This window comes from Apodemus sylvaticus, chromosome 5 (genome assembly GCF_947179515.1).
Source record: "Apodemus sylvaticus chromosome 5, mApoSyl1.1, whole genome shotgun sequence".
NCBI classification, from domain to species: Eukaryota; Metazoa; Chordata; class Mammalia; order Rodentia; family Muridae; genus Apodemus; species Apodemus sylvaticus.
Genome location: NC_067476.1, coordinates 10,734,222 through 10,754,689, shown reverse-complemented (window position 1 = coordinate 10,754,689; position 20,468 = coordinate 10,734,222). Strand labels below are relative to the sequence as shown.

General features: G+C 46.2%; 1 protein-coding gene and 1 long non-coding RNA gene across 3 annotated transcripts in view; both read right to left on the bottom strand.

Moving 5' to 3' along the window:
- Abl1 (ABL proto-oncogene 1, non-receptor tyrosine kinase) overlaps positions 1-20,468 on the bottom strand; it is a 113,489-nt gene that overhangs the window by 39,663 nt on the left and 53,358 nt on the right. Inside the window, exon 1 of one of the 2 annotated variants that reach the window (XM_052182137.1) lies at positions 3,154-3,293. The exons of the other annotated variant lie outside the window; for it this stretch is intronic. Within the exon in view, the coding sequence (XP_052038097.1) occupies positions 3,154-3,232 (79 nt within the window). The 5' untranslated portion in view covers positions 3,233-3,293. Of the gene's footprint in view, positions 1-3,153; positions 3,294-20,468 lie in introns of those variants that run through there. 2 annotated transcript variants of the gene reach the window in all.
- Positions 12,626-13,724, bottom strand: LOC127685210 (uncharacterized). The gene is made up of 3 exons (XR_007977807.1): positions 13,677-13,724; positions 13,047-13,227; positions 12,626-12,941 (listed from the first exon to the last, which is right to left on the bottom strand). It is a non-coding gene; the product is annotated as an uncharacterized LOC127685210 (long non-coding RNA).

Sequence of the window (20,468 nt, the reverse complement as noted above, 5' to 3'; positions counted from 1 at the left end):
GAAACCAACTTCTAAAGTGCTGTCACCAAAGCACTCTGGTGGTCTTCCCTTGGGAAATCAACAGGGCCAGTCTGAATACTAAGTGAGGATGTCTGGGGTCACATACTGTCACGTTATAAAAGCCCAAAATGACAAGGATTGACCTGCGAGGTAAGAGAAAGAGCTTGGTATCCTCTGTCCCTGAACAAGGGGACAAAAGTGCTGAGCTCCGGAGAGGACTGGTGCGCTGGCCCTACAGGAGGTGCTGGCGGCACAGCTTCAAGCTGAGAGAAGCTTCAGCAGGCTCTGAGTTCACTCTCAGGCGGCACAGAGCTCTGCAGTCAGTCCATGTGCATCCCTGCTACAACCAAGGGTGGTGACCCAAGTTTACAGAGAAGGAACCGTTGACAACACTGGGGTTCAAAGCGGACCAAAGACTTAAGCTGAGAGTCTTTCTGAATAGAGACTTCAGAAGAGCAGAATCCCAGCCCCACGAAAGCTTCTTATAAACATAAGCTGTATCTAGAGGGCACAGTTTTCTCTTAGAAAACCAAACCAAACCGAACCGAACCGAACCGAACCGAACCGAACCGAACCGAACCAAACCAAACCAAACCAAACCAAACCAAACCAAACCAAACCATATGGATTGTCTCTAGGAAGAGAATAAATAGGAGAGCCAATTAATTTTCATTAAATACTCTTTCAGAATTTCCTTACTAGTATTTTTATGTTTGCTTAAAAAATGTTAATGGTCCTGTTGCTTTACTAGTGCCAGGTGCAGAAAGGAAAAGCCTGGTCTAGTTGAGGCCCTAGCTGGGCATTTCTGAGGCAGTACTGAATGAGCCCATAGTGTTTTCCACAGGAGACAGATGATCCATCGTTAGCACAGAGAGGCCAACAGTGGCTTTCTGGGCCAGGTGCTGTGGTGCGAGCCTATAATCCTAGGTGCGTAGAAGGCTTGAGGCAAGAGGCTGCCAACTGCAAAGCCCATCTCTCTACCTTCACAGATTGAGTCTACAACCTGACTGGACAACTTGGCAAGTCTCTGTCTCGAAATTCAAAAGTTGGCAGGGGCCTATGGGTGTAGTTCAAGGCCCTGGCTTCCAATGCCCAAACACACTCACTCTCACTCTCTCTCTCTCTCTCTCTCTCTCTCTCCCCCTCCCCCCAACCCCATTGATTCCCTGAAGCCAGATGGTACAAATTCAAATCCTGGGACTACCCCCTGCTGATTCTGTCACCTCAGAGATGTCCCGGAACCTTTTGGTGCCTCAGTTTATCTACAAGATGAGATAGTCAGGAAGTGAGGTCATGTGGAATACAGACAATGCTTGGCCCACTATGGCCATCTAACTGCTGCTGCTGTCTGTGCTGACCGTGTCCTCTCTGCCCAAGGAGCAGGGAACGTGCATTTGGTAATAACGGAAAATTTACCATACTCAATTCTCTTCCTGGTCTGGGAGGCCCAGGCCTCTGAGTGGGTGTCAATGAACTGATTGATTGATTTAGGATGTAAGCAAGAAATGAAAAGCCCAGATTACTTCCCCAGATTCTGGCAACAGCTCTCTTCCCCAGAGACAGACAGCACTTCCGTCTTTAAGACATAATTACACTGAGGCTGGCTCGATTCCGTCAGCTCCAGAACAAGAATTCCTTCTACCATTCCGAACTTAGTGAGCAGAAGGAGCTCCTAGAGACGCACCTTCGTGGACAAGGTCTTACAAAACCAAAGTGAGGACCACACTTCTTTGGAACTTGGCAACGCTAGAATTCACTTTAAGGTATGCTGAAATAAGAATGGATTTTTCCCTCCTAAGACAAGAATAAACCAACAGATATGCACTGAATTCCACTTTACTCCCAGGAACAAGCTGATACCTTAGTAAAGCTATGATTTGCCCTAACTCTGCAGTTACAAAAGTCCATTCATCTCTGCCTCCAGCGGCCTCAAAATGGAGATAGTGCCTCTCACTAACTGGATACAGATGGGGAGGAGAAATGCGCATAGAATGTGGAGCAACTTGGAAAAAATAAGCAATGCAGTAACTGAGGATGATTCTGGCAGCTCAGATGCCAATTTCGGGGACAAATAAGCCATCGTCCTCCCTCTAATGGTAGGCCCTGAACTCATGTCATTCACACCAAGCTCCTCCAAGGAACCCAGTCCCTGAAATCCCTGGGGGGCTGGAGTCACACTACAGCAAAGCGAGAGCACTCCACCTGGACGGGCACTTAAGCTTGAGATGGGTTATGTGGGGCCCTATAGGCCTTTGAATCGAAGAGTTGGGGGGGGCAGTCGGGGAAGCAAGTTAGATCCTGAAAAGTCTTCAATTCTTTACAATTCAAAACGGCAGAAATCCAAGTTGTTCTGAAGTAAACTTTACATTTTACTCCTATCTTAACTCTTACATGAAACATTCAGAAAAGCCAGGGCACCACACATCTGTGCATTCTTCTGCCCTTCTGAAGACAGCAGCAGTCCCCACGAAGGTCAACTCTAACAGGCCTGGCCAAGGCCCAGTCCCCAGCACCCGCTACTCACCCTTTTCCCTTGCCATCCTTTAGGCCCAAACTCTAACGACAACAGGAAAGGCATGGAATTTGAGGAGCGGGGTAAAACAGGCAAAAGCAACAGGCTCCTGGCTCTAAGTTTATGCAAAGAACAAAACATGAAAGCCTCCCCGACCAAGCAGCAAACTGGACCCTCTTAAAACTCCTGGAAACACAAGCAAAACCATTCTCTTTCCCTTCTGAAAAGAGAGAATACCTAAGACCTCTTCGTGGTCTGCAGAAAGGTGGGGGTGGGGTGGAAAGTTCACACGAAATTCTGTACCCATAAATGGTAGAGAGGGTCCCTTTGTACGCAGCACTTGGTGGAGGTCCACCTTTGTGGCACACAATTCCCAGATGGCAGTGGAAACGCCACAACGTGGGCTCACGAGGACTGTAAGGCCTGTGGCGCTGGCTTTTTCAAACTTTCTGGGCAGGAGCCACACCATGCGTTGGGGCCTCGCCAGCGCCAGAGCCAAGGCTCTCTCTCTCTCTGGAAGTCTGAAGGAGACACCAGCACCCGCGGAGGCCTCAGAGGGAGAAGACTGGAGCCCTAGAACGCACAGAGTACGGGCGGGCAGGCCAGTCCTGGTGGGTCCCCGAGCCCAGGCCGGGATTTACCTTCCAGGTAGCAGCTGGAGGACGAAGAGAGCCCCTTCTTGGATTTGCAGCCCACCAACTTCAAGCAGATCTCCAACATGGTCCCAAGGCCACGGCGAAGGCCCCACCGCCCCGGGCCCCCAGCCCCGCCAGGCCGCCCTCGCTGCGCTCCCAGCCCGGCCCGCGCCCAGCCCGCGTCCCGCCTCCCGCCTAGGCCGGTAACAAAGGGGCCCAGCGCCCCGCCCCACCCGCCCCTTAACCCCTTCCAGGCCAGGGAAGGCTCCACGCCCTTCTCAGCTGCGAGCCCGCGTTGGTGCAGCCCCTGCCGCGTGTCCGGGAAGGTGGGTGGAAATGCAAATTCCTCTCGAGTTACCAAGACTGGTCTAGTTTTTTTTTTTTTTTATTCGGGGAGCGACTGTGATTAAACCTATGGTGGGTGTCTGAGGAATGTGAACAGTCAGGGCTAGAACCCTCAGGATACTGAATGCCGGACACTGCTCCAACCATCCATTTAGACCTGGATGGAGATGGGAGTTTAAGCTTAGGGAATTGTCTCTACGTGCGTGTTCATTGTGGTTTGGAATGACGGCCCTTTTTGGCCTCATTTTTAGGAGAATTTTCCCTGTTTTTGGTGCCATGGGTAATCAGCGTTTGAATCCATTTCATGGTGAGTTTTTATCTTTTCCTAAACGCTGGCTAGAGGTTACCAACAAGATTTTAACTAAACAATAGTCACAGCAGTGGGCTACTGACACTAAGTTGGTGGGAAACAAGGACCCTAACTACAGCCAATCTAATAAAAACTCACTCAAGTTCCAATGACAATGGAAAAATAAACTTCTAAGATAATGCTACCTAACTAAAAGTCTGTCCACATCCTTGCACTTGAAGAGCTGACCTGTGCTAGGATGGTTCTCTGTGAGAAGGACTCCATGTGCCTTGCCACCCGAGGGCATGTGAACCATAATCCTGTGCAGATAGTTATATCATGCCCCTGATTCTTCCTGTGATAACAGACACTCCAGAAGGTCACATGGTGGAAACCAGAAGACATGCACTCAGCCAGGATCGGCCTGGTTCCAAAGTTTGGCCTCTTGGCTTCTAAGTAGACAGCACTGGATAGCTCAATCCATGACAAAAGTTATGGCCTGTTTCAGAGAAAATCTTAGTTAAGGGGCTCTGGTTCCAAGAGGAAGAAAAGCTGAGCAGTGGGGGTGCACGCCTTTGATCTCAGCACTTGGGAGGCAGAGGCAGACCAGTCTTTGAGTTGGAGACCAGCCTGGTCTATAGAGCGTTCCAGGACAACCAGGGTTATACAGAGAAAATCTTTAAAAACAAACAAACAAACAAGCAGGGAAAGTTGGGGGACAGGATGGGATCCTAGGTCCTTGCTGGGCTACCCTACATGCTGACTGCGAGGATGTCTGGACCATCAGGCACTGTGAAGGAGCAAGTCCCACTTAGGTCTGCTTAAACTGGCAGGTGTGGTCAAGAGAGGCCTCTCCACCAGGATGTCACACACGTTTTGTGCTAATCAACACTAAAAATGTCCATGCTGAAGCCAAGTGGACCTACTTTGCTACAAAGTACAGGTGCCAGACCAGGCCTCACAAGTACCCAGGGGATCTACAGTACACATACGGTTCAATCTTCTGGAGAAAAGGACCAGAGTGACCAGGACACAAGGGTACCACTGGATATTTTCCTGATCCTGGGAGACTATTTTCTGTGAGAGCCCACAGCTGACTAGTATTGTCTTGATTCGCACCCCCCCTTGCCAACCTCTACTGGATGCCAAGGGTAACACTGAGGGGGTGCTACCAGTCCACAGATGATGCAGGGCCTGCATGTTCTGCTACCATTTGCAAAGTTCAAGGGTCTTGGACCAGATTATAATGAAGTCGATCATATAGCATATCAGATCATAGGGTTATATTCAGATTGGCAGCTTAATGCTAAGAATTACACATTAAAAGGCATTTTGAAATTCTAACCACATCCTTGAATACTCTTTAATACAAGTCAGACATTTATTTACATGTGCTGGACTTCACGTTAGGATGTAAGCTTGTTTTTAAAAGCTAAGGACTACGACTAATAGTCTGCTTTTATGGCAATGACCTTATCCTCTAAAATCCTCTCAAAGTGAGTAATGCTTATAAATTGTCCAGATTCTTTACAATTTAGATATAAACCTATTTATCAACAGGCCGGCACTATGCTCAAGCAGCAGCGATCATGGGAGCCACTGCCAAGTTGCACACAAACATGACGACAGACTCAAATGTTCTTTCCAGCAGTAGCTTTTGCACTCTTGCAAGATGGGAAGAGTGCTATGTACAAGGAAATGGCCGTGGAAGGACTGCCCCCAAAGCAGTCAGGAGGAAAAGAGCAACTGATGGTCCAGGCACAGGGTGCATGTATTTGGGAGGCAGAGGCAGGAGCATTGCTGCAAATTCAAAGCCAGTCTGGAATACAGACAAAACTCTAGGCCAGCCAGGGCTTTATAATGAGAGGCTGTCTCAAAGCACAACAAAGCATAAACGGTAACAGGGGAAGCAGAAGAGAAGATGATAAGACGAACCAGGTTTATGTACTATACACTGTCATCTGGGAAATCTACAGGCTTGCACCATACAACCAAGGTGCTCAGAGACCTCAAAGTAGCTTGGAAATTCTGGACAGTTTCATACTTCCCCTCCCATACAATTAATATGTATTGAGAGGCCACCAGATCAGTGTTGAAAGTGTATTTCATACTTGAACTTGGCACCTAAGCTGTGTCTGAGCACAGCAGATCCCTGTCTGAGTTGTAGCCTACTGCATCATCAGAATGTGTGGACTAAACTGCTAAAGCCCCAAAGACCTTGTGCCCATGAGAGCAGGGGCCATTTTGGAAGAAGGAAAGGCTGCTACTGGAGTCTATCAGGAATGGGACAGACCTGGATGGATGGATGGATTCCATGAATTTGGAATTTACTCATCTGAAAACAACCTGTATATTTAAGAAATACGACAGAGTAGAACTAATTAACAAAAAGGGGCTCTAAAATTTTAGATTGGATTTATTTTAAATTTGAGGTTCAATCTCTTGTAAAATTGGGGGGCAGGCACCCACCATTTTTTACGGACCCTCCAGGACTGTCCTGCCTGTGCCCCGAATGCTCTAGCTCCCTAGCCTTCCCCTTCTAAGGTCTCAGCAGGTACTTGAGGGTTCCTCATCTGAGAAGTACTGTGAGTATCCTAAAAGTGTGGTCTCAGTAGTGGAAACACTGTACAGAAGCCCTAACATATAAGGTGCACAGTGATCTACTACATCATTCCCAAGAGGACTCTGCACCAGTTAAGGGCAGCACTCTTGCATGAGTACTAGACTGCATCAAAAATGACTGGAGAAAGCACAATCCAAACTAGCTCTCTGTGGCAGTTTGTATAAGTTTGGCCCAGGGAGTAGCACTATTTGGAGGTGTGGCCTTTGTGGGTATGAGCTTTAAGACCCTCATCCTAGCTGCCTGGAAGCCAGTCTTCCACTAGCAGCCTTCAGATGAAGATGTACAACTCTCAGCTCCTCTTGCACCATGCATAGCAGCATCCAGGCCCGAACCTCTGAACCTGTAAGCCGGCCCCAATTAAATGTTGTCCTAAGTGTTGCCTTGGCCATGGTGTCTGTTTGTAGCAGTAAAACCCTAACTAAGACACTCTGGAAGGAGAGTGGGGTTGGGATTACTAGCCACGGATGAGCTGCAACTTGGGTTGAAATGTCATAGAGCCCATCTTTCATCTACAGCTGACATTTGGGAGTTTGGGACTCAGGCTTTGTTGTAGGACCCAGCCCCCTCCACCCTCATCTTTACCAGCCTCTTCCAGACTCAACACACTATGTACATGCACATTGAAGGCTACCCTGCACATCATAATGATGTTCCCTGTCTGGCCAATCCCCTTGGGATGTCTAGGCTGTGATTCTTAGTGAGGGCCCAAAGCAAATTCTCTTTTAGAAAATTTTGTAGTTTGCAAGGTAGAGGGCAAAAGATTAAGAGGCCAGCTTAGAAAAAAAACAAAAATCTCATTTTATATATATGCATGTGTATATATATATGACTTTACTATATTAAATAAGTAAAGGGTATAAACATATTTGGTCAAACAAATCTAGTTTGATGAATAATATTAGTGCATCCATGTTAATTATTTTTTTTACTTATAATCAACAGGATATACATACTTGGCTAAAAATCAAGCAGCAAGAAGGTTTTTTGTTTTGTTTTGTTTTTTTGTTTGTTTTTTTCAAGACAGGGTTTCTCGATGTAGCCCTGGCTGTCCTGGAATTCACTCTGTAGACCAGGCTGGCCTCAAACTCGAAATCCGCCTGCCTCTGCCTCCCAAGTGCAGGGATTACAGGCATGCACCACCACCTCCTGGCAAGAAGGTTCTTTTAATAGTCTTAAGAGCAAAATTAAACCTAGGCACAGTGGTGCCCACCTTTGATTCCAGCACTCCAGAGGCAGAAGCAGGTGGATCTCTGTGAGTTCAAGGACAGCTTGGTCACACAGGCAATTTCAGGCCAGGCAGGTTATACTCTGAAAACCTACTCTGAGAAAAGAGGGAAGACAAGTGAGGAAGGGGATGGGGAGGGAGAAGAGAGGCTAGAAAGGAGAGACAGAGAAACACAGCAACTAACACTAGTCCTGCAGCCTACTCTGTCTGATCACAGAGGTGTCTCCTTTGGGTATCTACATCACCTACTAACTCAGTAGAGCAGCAGCACGCTGCCTTCAGCCTAACCCTCCCAACTGTGACATCCTAATTTCTGAGTAGATGGAGAGGCGAGCTTCCACTGTTAATAGTTCTCCCTGCTCCAGAGACAAGGAATGTTTCCCTAGTCTTTTCTTAGTGGCATTAGTTATAATGCCATGTTTCTTTTTTTTTTTTTCTTTTAATCATCTATTTCCTAGTTAGTACTATATCCCCAAACATTTCAAAGATCTGTCAAAACTTACTGGTACTTTCCCAAATATTGAAACACTTCAACTTTTCTCAACACTTTGCTGCTCTGGGCTTACTAAGCCTACACATCATGGGTTGACTTCCTTTGCTAGAATTCACTGCCCAGTGGCTTCCTGGGGGGAGACAAAGGTCTAAAGCAGACCTGAATTCTACTGTGATAGTCTAGCTGGGTATAGAACCCTAGGCTAAATGGAATTTCCCACAGGGTGGTGGCAGTGGCATTCATCTTAATCCCAGCATTTAGGAAGTAGATAAAAGAAGGGAGGGGGTTAATTTCCCTGATTTTTTTTTTTTTTTTTTTTTTTTAAGATTTTGTTTTTTTTTTTGACACAGGGTTTCTCTGTGTAGCCCTGGCTATCCTGGAACTCACTCTGTAGACCAGCCTGGCCTCGAACTCAGAAATCCACCTGCCTCTGCCTCCTAGAGTGCTGGGATGACAGGCGTGTGCCACCACCGCCTGCCTGGCGTCCCTGAATTTTGAAGACATTTCTCCACTGTTTTCTAAGTCTACAAGACTACCATTCAGAAATGCAATCCTATTCTGATTTCTGAGCCTTCAAATAATAGCTTGCTTTTCTCTTTGAAAACTTTTATAATAGAATTTTCTTTACCCTTTGGCATTTGCAAAGTTCGCAATGATGTGTCTTGGAGTAGATCTTTCATATATATATTGGGTACCAGGGAGCTATCTGGAGCATGGTGACACCATGAGTTTAGGAAAGCACTTCTCTAACCTCTGAAATTTTCCTTTAAAGAAATATCTGTCACAGCATGCTTGTAGAGGCTGTAGAGTCAGCTCCCTCTTCCCACCTTTCTGTGTGTTCTGACACTTGAACTCAGGCCACTAGGTTTGTGTGGCAAGCACCTTTAACTGCTGAGCCGCCATGTCACCAGCCCCAATTTTTTCTTCTAACTTCTATTTATTGTTGCTATTATTATTACCTAATTCTCCCTTTCTGAACTTCCTAACACTTGGATACTCACACCCTGGAAGGCTGGAAGGGGTTTTAAACCTCATTATAGTCTCCCTTGATTCCATGTCCCTGTCTTTATGTTTTACATTCTTTTTGTTGTTGTTTGTTTTTGGTTTTTTGAGACAGGGTTTCTCTGTATGGTTCTGGCTGTCCTGGAACTCTGTAGTCCAGGCTGGCCTCGAACTCAGAAATCCACCTGCCTCTGCCACCCAAGGGGATTGGGATTACAGGCGTGTGCCACCACCGCCCTATGTTTTACATTCTAAGGTAAGTTTGATTTTCAAATCTTCCCTTAAATTTTAAATTGGGGGCTAGAGAGATGGCTCAGTGGTTAAGAGCACTGACTGCTCTTCCAGAGGTCCTGAGTTCAATTCCCAGCAACCACATGGTGGCTCACAACCATCTGTAATGAGATTTGATGCTCTGTTCTGGTGTGTCTGAGGGGAGTGACAGTGTACTCACATACATAAAATAAATAAACTTTTAAAAATGATTTTTTTTTAAAAAATTGGAGTTATAGTAGTTTTGTTTTGTTTTGTTTTTGACACAGGGTCTCTCGATATAGCCTAGCTGTCCTGGAGCTCACTGTGTGGACCAGACTGGTTTTAAACTCACAGAGATCCACTTGCCTCTGCCTCCCAAGTGCTAGGATTAAAGGCATGGGCCATCACTGTCCAGGCAATGTTTTTTATTAGTAAAATATTGATTCTTAGGATTTCAGGGTCAGTCTTAGCTACTTAGAGTTTAAAAGGTTTACCTGGGCCACTTAAGACTCTGCTATACAAACAACAGACTAACAACAAACACAACAACAAAGTTTTTTCTCCTGCTGTCAGCAGCACATGCTGTTTGATGCTGTGCTGTCCCTGAGGATCAGAACTCTCCTTTCCAGCTCCTCTTGTACACCTCTATTCCTACTGAGTTCCTGCTTTCTGTGAATCTATCTTATTCCTTATCATTTGGAGAATTCTTGGAATTTTCAATGAAACTCTGCTGTTCATTCATTATTTACGAGGACTTAAAGTCCTATGTCTGGAAGGGGTAGCACACCTGAAGACTTTGAGGGAAGGAGCTGAGCAGCCCCCAGTGCTGGGATCTGGGGGGCACTTTTCTGGGGCCATTCCATTTTTTCCTCCTTAGAAGAGTATTTCAATCTGTTCTCTGTTAAAGTCTAGCTTGGCAGGCCCTGGAAGAGGCTGGGAATTTCACCACTGTGTGGATATTCAACAACAAACCCCATTCTTGACTACTCCACTATTACTAACCAGAGGCTTACCTGAATCCATACTGCTTAGCAATCTCCTGAGCCCACAGCATTATGGGAAACACGCCATCTCATGTGGCTGAGGTAGAATAGCTGACACCTGGCTGTGCAGGGCTGGGAGCCCTGTGAGCAATCTCAACACCCTTCTTGTAGACTTCCCTCTCTGAGCCTAGTGCCTCTTGTTTCTGAGCTTTCCTCAGTTTCCCACAAGTGTGCAGTGGCTCACATCTTACCATGGGCTCTCAAAAGTTAGGCTGCTTCCCTGAAGTCTGCTACCACTCTTGGCTGCCTCCCATTTCCCCCAGAACGAGCTACTTTTGATATTCACTTCTATCTCCCTCTGGATTCTTTTTGTCCTTACACATCTTCAGTTTTTAAAAGAAAAAATCTATGTGTTACTCACACTTAAGTCTGAGGACTCAGGAGTCTGAGGACAGAAAGACTGTCATTGGGCTCCATAGTATGGCAGTCTCAAAACTGTCATTTCAGTGAGGCAGGAAGTGGGTGGTGAAATGTACCTCAAAACTTCTCACAGTTTTGTGCATCTTATAGGCCTCACAGCTGTTGCCTGAGGTTAAACAACTTACATCAAGCCACCCAGCACTTTGGTAGCAAAACCAAGGATGGAACCCAAATCCCTAAAACCCTTTGTTAACGGTTTCCTTATTAGATGCCATCCATTAGATCCCATAATTAACAGGAACATGATGCGTAATGAGATGGGTTAGTCAGTAAAGTGTCATGCATGCCAAGGACCTGGCGTTGGATCTCCAGCACCCACCTAAAAGTGCGTAACCCTGGGACTGGGGAGGTAGAGACAGGAAGACCCCTGGGATCCCCTGAACAGTCTCTCATCCAACCTGGAGCCCCAGGATCAGTGAGAGGCCCTGCCTTACAAAACCGAGTGACTGAAGATGACACTTGGTGTTGGCCTGTGACCTCAACGCAAAGCGCTCACACACACACACACACACACACACACACACACACACACACGGTCAGGGTGAGAGGGTAATCAAGAAGGGCATTGGAATGAAAAACTATTTAAAACCTGTTGTAGTGAACAGGTCTCAGCTTTGCTGATGAGAAGGATCCAGGCTCCGAGTCATTAAATCTACTCACATCAGCACCTTAAAGTTTGTTTGTAAATGGGAATATCATTAAATATAAATAACACAGAGCAAGAGAGCACTCTTGTTCTATTCTAAAGCCTGAGTTCAACTTGAGTTATTTTTCATGCTTGCACAAATGTCTGTGTTCCTGTCTTGGGGTTCATTCTGCAGTGAGGGTCAAAGAATTTTATTTGAAATTACTGTCAGCCGGGCAGTGGTGGTGCACACCTGTAATCCCAGCACTCTGGGAGGCAGAGGCAGGAGGATTTCTAAGTTCGAGGCCAGCCTGGTCTACAGAGTGAGTTCCAGGACAGCCAGGGCTATACAGAGAAACCCTGTCTCGAAAAAACCAAATCCAAAAAACATATATATATATTAATTACTGTCTTGTTTTCTTCTGACCTGAATATTGAATAAAGATTTAAGTCTCCATAGCCAATATAGTGGCACAACCCTTTAAACACTAATATTCAGAAAACTGAGGCAGGAGGATCATGAATTCTAGGTCAGCATCAGCTGGTAGCCCATATCTCCACCAAAAAAAAAAAAAAGAAAGAAAGAAAGAAAGAAAGAAAGGAAAAAGAAACTCTTAAAGCCCTACATCCTCAGAGCTAACATCCTTGAAATAAGAAGACCTCTCACAGGGAACTTACAAGCCCAAGTAGACACTGTTACCCCATCATCCTTTTGCTTCAAGACCAGCATGGTGCTTGGCTACTGGGGTTTGGTTAACTTGGAACTGGGAAGCCAACAGTTAACATCTTTCCTCTCTTTCCCTAAGACTAAAGGAATCTGCACAGCGGCCTAGGAGATCACATTACTTTTGGGGGTGGGGAAGAAGGCAGCTGGAGAGGAGTGCAGAGAGAGGGAAAGAAAACAAGCTGGCCAACCCTCAGCACAGTGTAAACCCAGCAGGGAGGAGGAGGCAGAAGCCATGTTTACCCAAGCTATCAGCCCACAGTACCCTCCCGTGGTCTGGCAGCCTAGTACTGCACCCAAGCAAGCAAAAGCTTGGGGCCTGAGGAATGTAGCTTATGTTTGAGTCTTAAAAAGGACCAGCACTAACTGGCGTTGTAAGTCTCCCTTCCACTCAGAGCACGGACAGCACTAAGTGGGAGGGTCAGCCCTGCCTTAAAGTCAGAGATGGGCACATGGACTCAGAAGCACACTGTGAACAGGGAAGGAAGGGCTGAGGCTGACCCTGAAGAGACTACTCAAGGAACACTGTGCTTAGGCCCAGGAAAGGGCCACATCTGGGCTCCTGTGCCCTTGACTGGAAAAGACAAAACTGGGCTTGCCTCCAAAGCTCACCTGGGCACCGTTCCTACCAGCTAGCACAGAAGGACTGTGGCACAGCACAGGATCTCCAAGTGATTTCCATATTCCCTAAGTGTGGCAGTAGTGGGTTTTGTGTCAGCCAGAAAAGTGACTAAACATTAGTCCTGGGTGTGTCTGTGAGGACAGATTTAGATGGCATGAGCTTTTGGGTTAAGGCACTGTCCTCATCCGATCAGCAGAGGGACTCACAAAAGGCAGAAAAAGGAAGGTGACATTTACCTTCCCTGGGTCTGACTTCTTTAACAGGACAGGATCTTCTGTTCTCCATGTTCCCAGTTCAAGGCATTTGTGTCTCACACTGCCCTTGGGTCTCAGGCCTCTAGAAACCCCAGCAGCTTTCCTGGGTCTCTAGCTTGCAGTGTGGATGGTAGGACGCCAGAGAACATGGAAGAAATGAGAGCTGTGAGGAAAGCAAATGCCATGTGTCTACCATAGACCTGAAGCACAACTGTATCCCGAAATGCAGAGAACCCTTCCTGCCCAGTTAGAACATGTTCAAACTGGTTTAACACTGGCAAGAGTCAATGATGTGCCACCAAGAATCAAAACAAATGGCTGGTAAGCACCCAAAAAGATGCTCAGACCAGGCAATGGTGGCACACACACACACCTTGAATCAAAGTACTAGGGAAGAAGGCAGCGAGTTCCAGGCCAGCCTGGTCTGCTCCTAGGGGACAGAAACAGGGAACCCCACTATACCCACCTAGTGAGTTCCCCAAGTCCACTGCAGCGAGCTCCCATTGCACCCCACTCTAAGGGCTACAGTCACAAGCAACATGTTAACAAACAATGCAGATGCACAGTCCCTTTGGAAAGGAGTTTTTCCTGAGGAGATGGAGACAGAATTACCTTGAGGACTGACTGGTGATCTCCAGGTTCAGGGAGAGGCTGTCTCAAAACCTAAAGTGGAGAGCAATGGGGGAAGACCCCAAGGTTAACTCTGTCTCTGCCTGCATGTGCACACTCCAATACACAGGCTCTTAAAAAAAAAATGAGGGCTGGAGAGATTGCTCAGTGGTTAAGATCATTGACTGCTCTTCTGAAGGTTCTGAGTTCAAATCCCAGTAACCACATGGTGGTTCACAACCATCTGTAACGAGATCTGATGCCCTCGTCTGGAGTGTCTGATGACAGTGACAGTATACTTACATATAATAAATAAATCTTAAAAAAAAATGAGATAAGCCAGGCAGTGGTGGCACATGCCTTTAATCCCAGCACTTGGGAGGCATAGGCAGGCGGATTTCTGAGTTCGAGGCCAGCCTGGTCTACAGAGTGAGTTCCAGGATAGCCAGGGCTACACAGAGAAACCCAGTCTTAAAAAACCAACCAAACAAACAAACAAAAAACCAAAACAAGACAAAAAAACCTTGAGATAAAGCTGGTTGTGGTTGTGCACACCTTTATTCAAGCACTCAGGAGTAAAGGCAGGCAGATCTCTCTTGAGTTGGAGGCCAGCCTGCTCTACATATTGAATTCCAGGACAGCTTCATAAAGACATCATGGCTCAAAACAAAACAATCTAAAGCTAAGATAAAACTTCTGAGCTAAGCATCAATTGAAGAGGGATGAGAGTATATCCACACATGAACTGTGTGTGAATGTTCACAGTACCCCAGTCACCAAGGCCCCAATACCCATCAGGTGGCAAGTGAGTCATCAAAAATGTGCCTCACTAGTGGATTAAACTTCACCAGTATGAAGGAGTGAGGGGCTGATGCATACCCCGCAGAAGCATGATGGTTGCTGGGAGCTCACTAAGTACAATGCTTGCTACACATCAGGAGAACTTAGCTCCATCCTTACACCCTCATACAAAGCCAGATGTGGCAGCATGCTCTGGAGAGACAGAAGGGATTACCTAGAGGACTGATGGGTGAGCTCTAAGTTCAGGCAGAGACTGTCAATGGAGGAAGATGCCCAATAGTTAACACTGGCCTCGGCCTGCATGTGCACACTCCAATACACACACCACATTACACCATTAGATCTTTCTAATGAGATCACAGAGCTATCACAGTCCCACCCTCCTGACACCTCCAGCCAGCACAGATACAACAGGGGTTTCTGCTAGGGAGTGGGGGGAGGGGAGTGCCTATAGACAGATGAGGCCATCAAGATAGTGGGAGCAAGAGACAGCACTCAGGCTGATCCCAGGAGAGACAGCCACAGGGAAGCCAGTGCCTGGTACAGCTGGGACCAAGACTCAGAGAACATGCCTCCCATTCAGGAAGCATAAGATATTCTCAGGGGCATCCCAGCTTCCTGTGCTGGGTCTTCAGAGACAGAGAGCAGTGCTTACATACACCACAGTCCCACCTGTTGAATCCTTGTGGAAACTAAGTATCACACAGAATTGGATGGGTCAAAATACTTAGATGATTTAGATCCACTGCAGGAAAAGTTCTAGATAATAAAATTGTGTTCCTAAAATGCTGGGAGGCAGCCATGTCCAATTAGCTTTTAGCATCAATTAACAACTAGTATTTCATGAATCATAGCCTTATAATAACAAAGGAATTTTAAGAATCAGGCAATTAGGAATTTTCAGTCCTGGTGAGCCCCTCACTGGGAAACACTTGTGTAGTCCGAACCTGAATTCACTCCCCAGAACTCACATAGAGGTGGAAAAAGGAAACTGACACCCAAAAGTTGTCCTCTGATCTCCATACAAGCACTGTGGTATGGAACCCCATAACACACACATGCACACAGAGATTTTAATAATAACACTTTTCAGTATTGTTTGGCCTTCTCTTCCATTTTCTCATCTGCCTCAGAGGAGGGAAAGGCAGGCAGGGAAGAAGTGCAGGGTAGCAGGGCCTGGCTCTGTCTGCTTCTGTGGAGCCAGCTCCCTGCTAAGGGCTTACTTATCCAACCTGACTTAAAGGTCACACAGCTAGCTCATCACTTCCAGGGTGTATGAGCTTCTCTCAGGAAAAGCAGTATCACAATGTTGCAGGTAAGGGGCAGGAGTTGGGGGCTATGTGGTTCTCCTGAGGACAGAAGACACTTGCTCCACTGTTTAGGGGACGAAACCATCCTTTGTCCCGTGGTACCACATCACTTGTGGGATGCTGGCAGCCCTGCATGGTACCCTGTTTGTCTTTCTCATTTCCTGTTCCCGAGAGTCTCATGGGGAATCTGGCAATATTCCATAACAGCCAAAATTGCAAACACATTTGCCCTCTGAACCATCAAGTCTACTTCTGGGGATTTACTTTACAAACTTACCTGTGCGTGTAAGTATGTACACACACACACACACAAATATCTGTTTAATATGCTGTTTAAATATCAAAAGTGTCCTCATTAAGTTAGACTCTAGATTAACTTTCCACTGGGGTGTATGAAGCCCCCAGAAGTGTGTGGCACTTGTCAAAAGGGAACAACTGTCAGGCCCTCATGTTCATTCATTTCTTCTCTGAAACTGACCATTAAGACCCTGCTTACCTACCCCCTTTTCCAGGGTAATTCCAATGTCTACTGCTCCCCAGGAGAGGGCCCCTTCTATATTGGTGGTTGTCTGCATTCCAGAACATGGGATACATGAGAATACATTGCCACACAATAAAGTGTATTAGAAAGAAAAGCAATTAAAATGCCACCAAGGGCCAAAAAGATGGCTTGTGGCTAAGGCTCTTGCCAGCCAGTTTAATGACCCAAGTTTGATCTCTATGCTCCATAGGGTGAAAAGAGAGAAGCAACTTGCACAGCTGTCCTCGGGTCACAACACATGTGCTGTGGTCTATACATATGCACAAAGATACCCACGATACTGATACACATTATGAAGCCATCAGGGAATAAGCCCTGAGCATTCTGTAAACATTTTCTGGAGAACCTACCAGGAGCTGGTGTTCACCTAGGCTCTAGAACGGGGTTCTCAAGCTGTGGATCTCAATCTCTTGGAAGGTCAAATGACTCTTTCATAAGGGTCTCATAAGACTATTAGAAAACATAGATATTTCTATCATGATTCATAACAGTAGCAAGATTGCAGGTATAAAGTACCAAGGAAAATAATTTTATCGGGAGGGTCACCACAGCATGAGGTATTAAAGGCAGCATTAGAAAGGTTGAGAATCTGGCAACCTTTAGCCCGCAAACCACCTCACTAGCTCTCCCAAGCACAGCAGGGGCCTTGCTAACAAGTGGCGACAGGCAGGAGAAGAATTGTTGTCTCCCTCTGCCCTGCACCCCTCCCAGAGCTAACATTCAGGTTGGGAAGAGACACAATGAACTAGGGAAGGGTAGCTGTTTAAATCTGTAGCTAAAACATACAAGAGGGCTGCAGTTTTAAATACGGTGACAAGAAAAGCCATCACTGAAGATGACAACATGTAAAAGAAAGAGGGAAGTATGGGACAAGTGCTTATCCTGGCAAAGAGAACCATGTGCAGAGAGGCTCTGCTCAGGGACAACTGAGGGAGGGGTGTGTGTGTGTGTAAGTACATTGGAGAGGGGGTTATGTATGTGTGCATGTGGATGGGAGTATGTGTATACACACGTGGAGAGGGGTGTGTACGTGGACAGTGGAGAGGAAGGTTATGTGAAAACATATTTAAAATGAATCTGGCAACAGTTGTATAAGACCTTCATAACAAAGACTGTAAAATACTACAGAGAGAAATTAGAAGTTCTAAATTCATGGGAAAATGACTACATTCAGGGATTAGACAAATTCAGATGTCAGCTGGGGTTACAGAGTCAACACTGTCTCAACCAAAGACCCAGCAAGCTTCTAGTAGAGATGAATGAGCCTAAACTTAATATGCAAATGTTAAGATTTAAATAGGCAAAGCAGCTTACTTAGAAATTTCTAGTTAGGAATATGGAAGACTGACACAGTCAACTACAGGTCTCCTTATAAACTAAAATAGTCAATTAAGTATATCAGCAATCAAAAGGATGGCGAGCCGGAAGTAGACCCTCACATACACATCCTCAGCAGATCCCCAGCAGTGATGCAGTCTGTAGGGAGCAGGGCATCTGCTGCAAGGGTGTGGGGCTTATTCCGCCTTCTGACTGCCACAGTGATTAAGCAGCAGCTTCTGACATCACACCTTCCCAGATGGAAAAAGTCGTCTGATGAGCCAGAGTAAAACCTTCTCTCTTATGTAGTCTAACAAGACCAGACTGAGCACTCTTGTGTGGTACCTAAACGAGGCTGCTCCCAGGTGTTCAGATGCTTGGTTAAAGAATTATTGGAGCCTGGTAGGGTGGCTAGTAAGAAGACTCCATGGGTAGAAGTGCTTGCTGTTCTTGTAGAGGTCCTGGGTTTAGTTTTCTTTTCTTTTTTTTCTTTTTTTTCTTTTGTTTTTTTGTTTTTTGTTTTTTTCGAGACAGGGTTTCTCTGTGTAGTCCTGGCTGTCCTGGAACTCACTCTGTAGACCAGGCCTCGAACTCAGAAATCCACCTGCCTCTGCCCCCCAAGTGCTGGGATTACAGGCGTGTGCCACCACCACCCAGCTCTGGGTTTGGGTTTCAACACCCAAGTTCAACTATAACTCCAGTTCCTGGGAATCTGACACCCCCTTCTGCTCTTTGAGGGTACTTGCACACATACACTCACACACACACACATACACACACACACACACACACACACATACACACACACACACACATACACACACACACACACATACACACACACACACTCTGACATAATGCTGCTGTACACTGTATAAAGATTATCCTTGTGTTATTCAAATGCTGATTTCTCTACCCCCATATCTGGTTGCAATCTAGATACAGCATTGTAATGCTCATAATTATCTCCTAAGAGAATGTTTTAAAAACATTGTTCCACATTTATTCTCTGACTTGTCAACAAATGATGATGAGGCAATGGCTGATCAGAAAAGAAAATAGGGCTGGACTTCTGATCCCAGCTTGGGGGGGGGCAACGGGGGTGGGGGGCACAGTCGGAGACAGGAAAGAGGAGAGGAGAGAGAGAGGGAGGGAGAGAAGGAGGGAGGGAGGGAGGAAGAGGATTTGCCACAAGGAAAGGGTCCAGGAGACATCATGGGAACATACCTGGAGCAGACCAATACTAAAATACAAGTATCTCAGGGATTTTGGGTAGGAGGTGGCCAGATTAGCTTTAAGGAACAGAATAAATTAATAACTACTCAGCTACTGTGCTGTAAAGCTTATCAAATAAATCTTAGTCTTTGTCTCATTTATTTAGGAGCTAGCCAGGATTGAGAAAAGATTATCACTTTAAAAAATGCTTTTAGGGCCTGGAAAGATGGCTCAGTGGTTAAGAGCACTGACTGCTCTTCTAGAGGTCCCGAGTTCAACTCCTATCAACCACATGGTGGCTCACAACCATCTGTAATGGGATCCGATGCCCTCTTCTGGTGTGTCTGAAGACAATGACAGTGTATGTGTACTCACATTAAATAAATAAATAAATAAATAAATAAATAAATAAATAAATAAATAAATATCTTTTTAAAAGGCTTTTGCACACACACAAATAAAAACAAATTAAAAAACTTATGTGTCTGTGAGGAAGCTTTAATGGAAGCTTGGCATGTACGCTGGGGGTCCCTACACTGTGGATCTGACCACACTGGAGTTGGGGACTCTTCCTGCCCGAGTGCTGAGCTTCACCTCTCCTAAGACTCACTGCAATGGCAGCTCCACCTGGGCCCAAAGCTGGCAACCTTTAGCCTGCAAACCACCTCACTGGCTCTCCCATGCAGAGCAGGGGCCTTGCTAACCTCTGTAAGTCCAAATCCTTACTATAAATCTCTCACTTTTCAGGATTGACAGATAGACAGGGGAGAGGGGGGGAGGGGGGAGGGGGAGGAGAGGAGAGGCAGAGGGGAAGAGGGGAGAGGAGAGGGGGACGGGAGGGGGAGGGGAAAGGGGAAGCAGAGGAGAGAGAGAGAGAGAGAGAGAGGAGAGGAGAGGAGAGGAGAGGAGAGAGAGAGAGAGAGAGAGAGAGAGAGAGAGAGAGAGAGAGAGAGAGAGAGAGAGAGAGAGAGAGAGAGAGAGAAGTGCCTGTGATCACTAGAAGAGGTGCTGGATCCCCTGGAGCTGTAGTCACAGTAACAGCAGGCTAAGCCTGTCAGATGTGTGTGCTAGGAACTGATCCTGGATCCTCTGAAAGAGCAGCAAGCACTCCTAGCTGCTGAGCCTTCCAGCTCCACTGCAAATGTCTTTCCCCACACAAACATGCACACTACTATATCCACCTGTTGTGATTCTGATGAAGAGCGAGAGCAATGCTCATTATATGACCTTTAAAGGGCTCCCTCTAAGCCATGTTATAGCCTTACATATTTCATTCCCAGAAAACCTGTTTAAGTGACAATGTCTACAGATGGGGAAAGGTGAACAAGTCTTGGGTTTCTCTTGTGCCTAGAAATTTTTATTTGTTTATTTTCACAACAGGGTCTCAGCCCAGGCTAGTCTGGGATTCAGCATTCTGCAAAGATGGCCTTGAAGTTCTGATCTTTCTGTGTTCATCTCATATTTGGTGAAATTACAGGTATGTGCCACCACAGCAGCTACTAAACTTCAATTAGTTGATAATTAATAGAAATTACATGAAGAAATATGAGTATGTCTACAACAAATGTGGTTTATCTATTTGATCCTTAAGAAAACTGTTCGACTACTCAG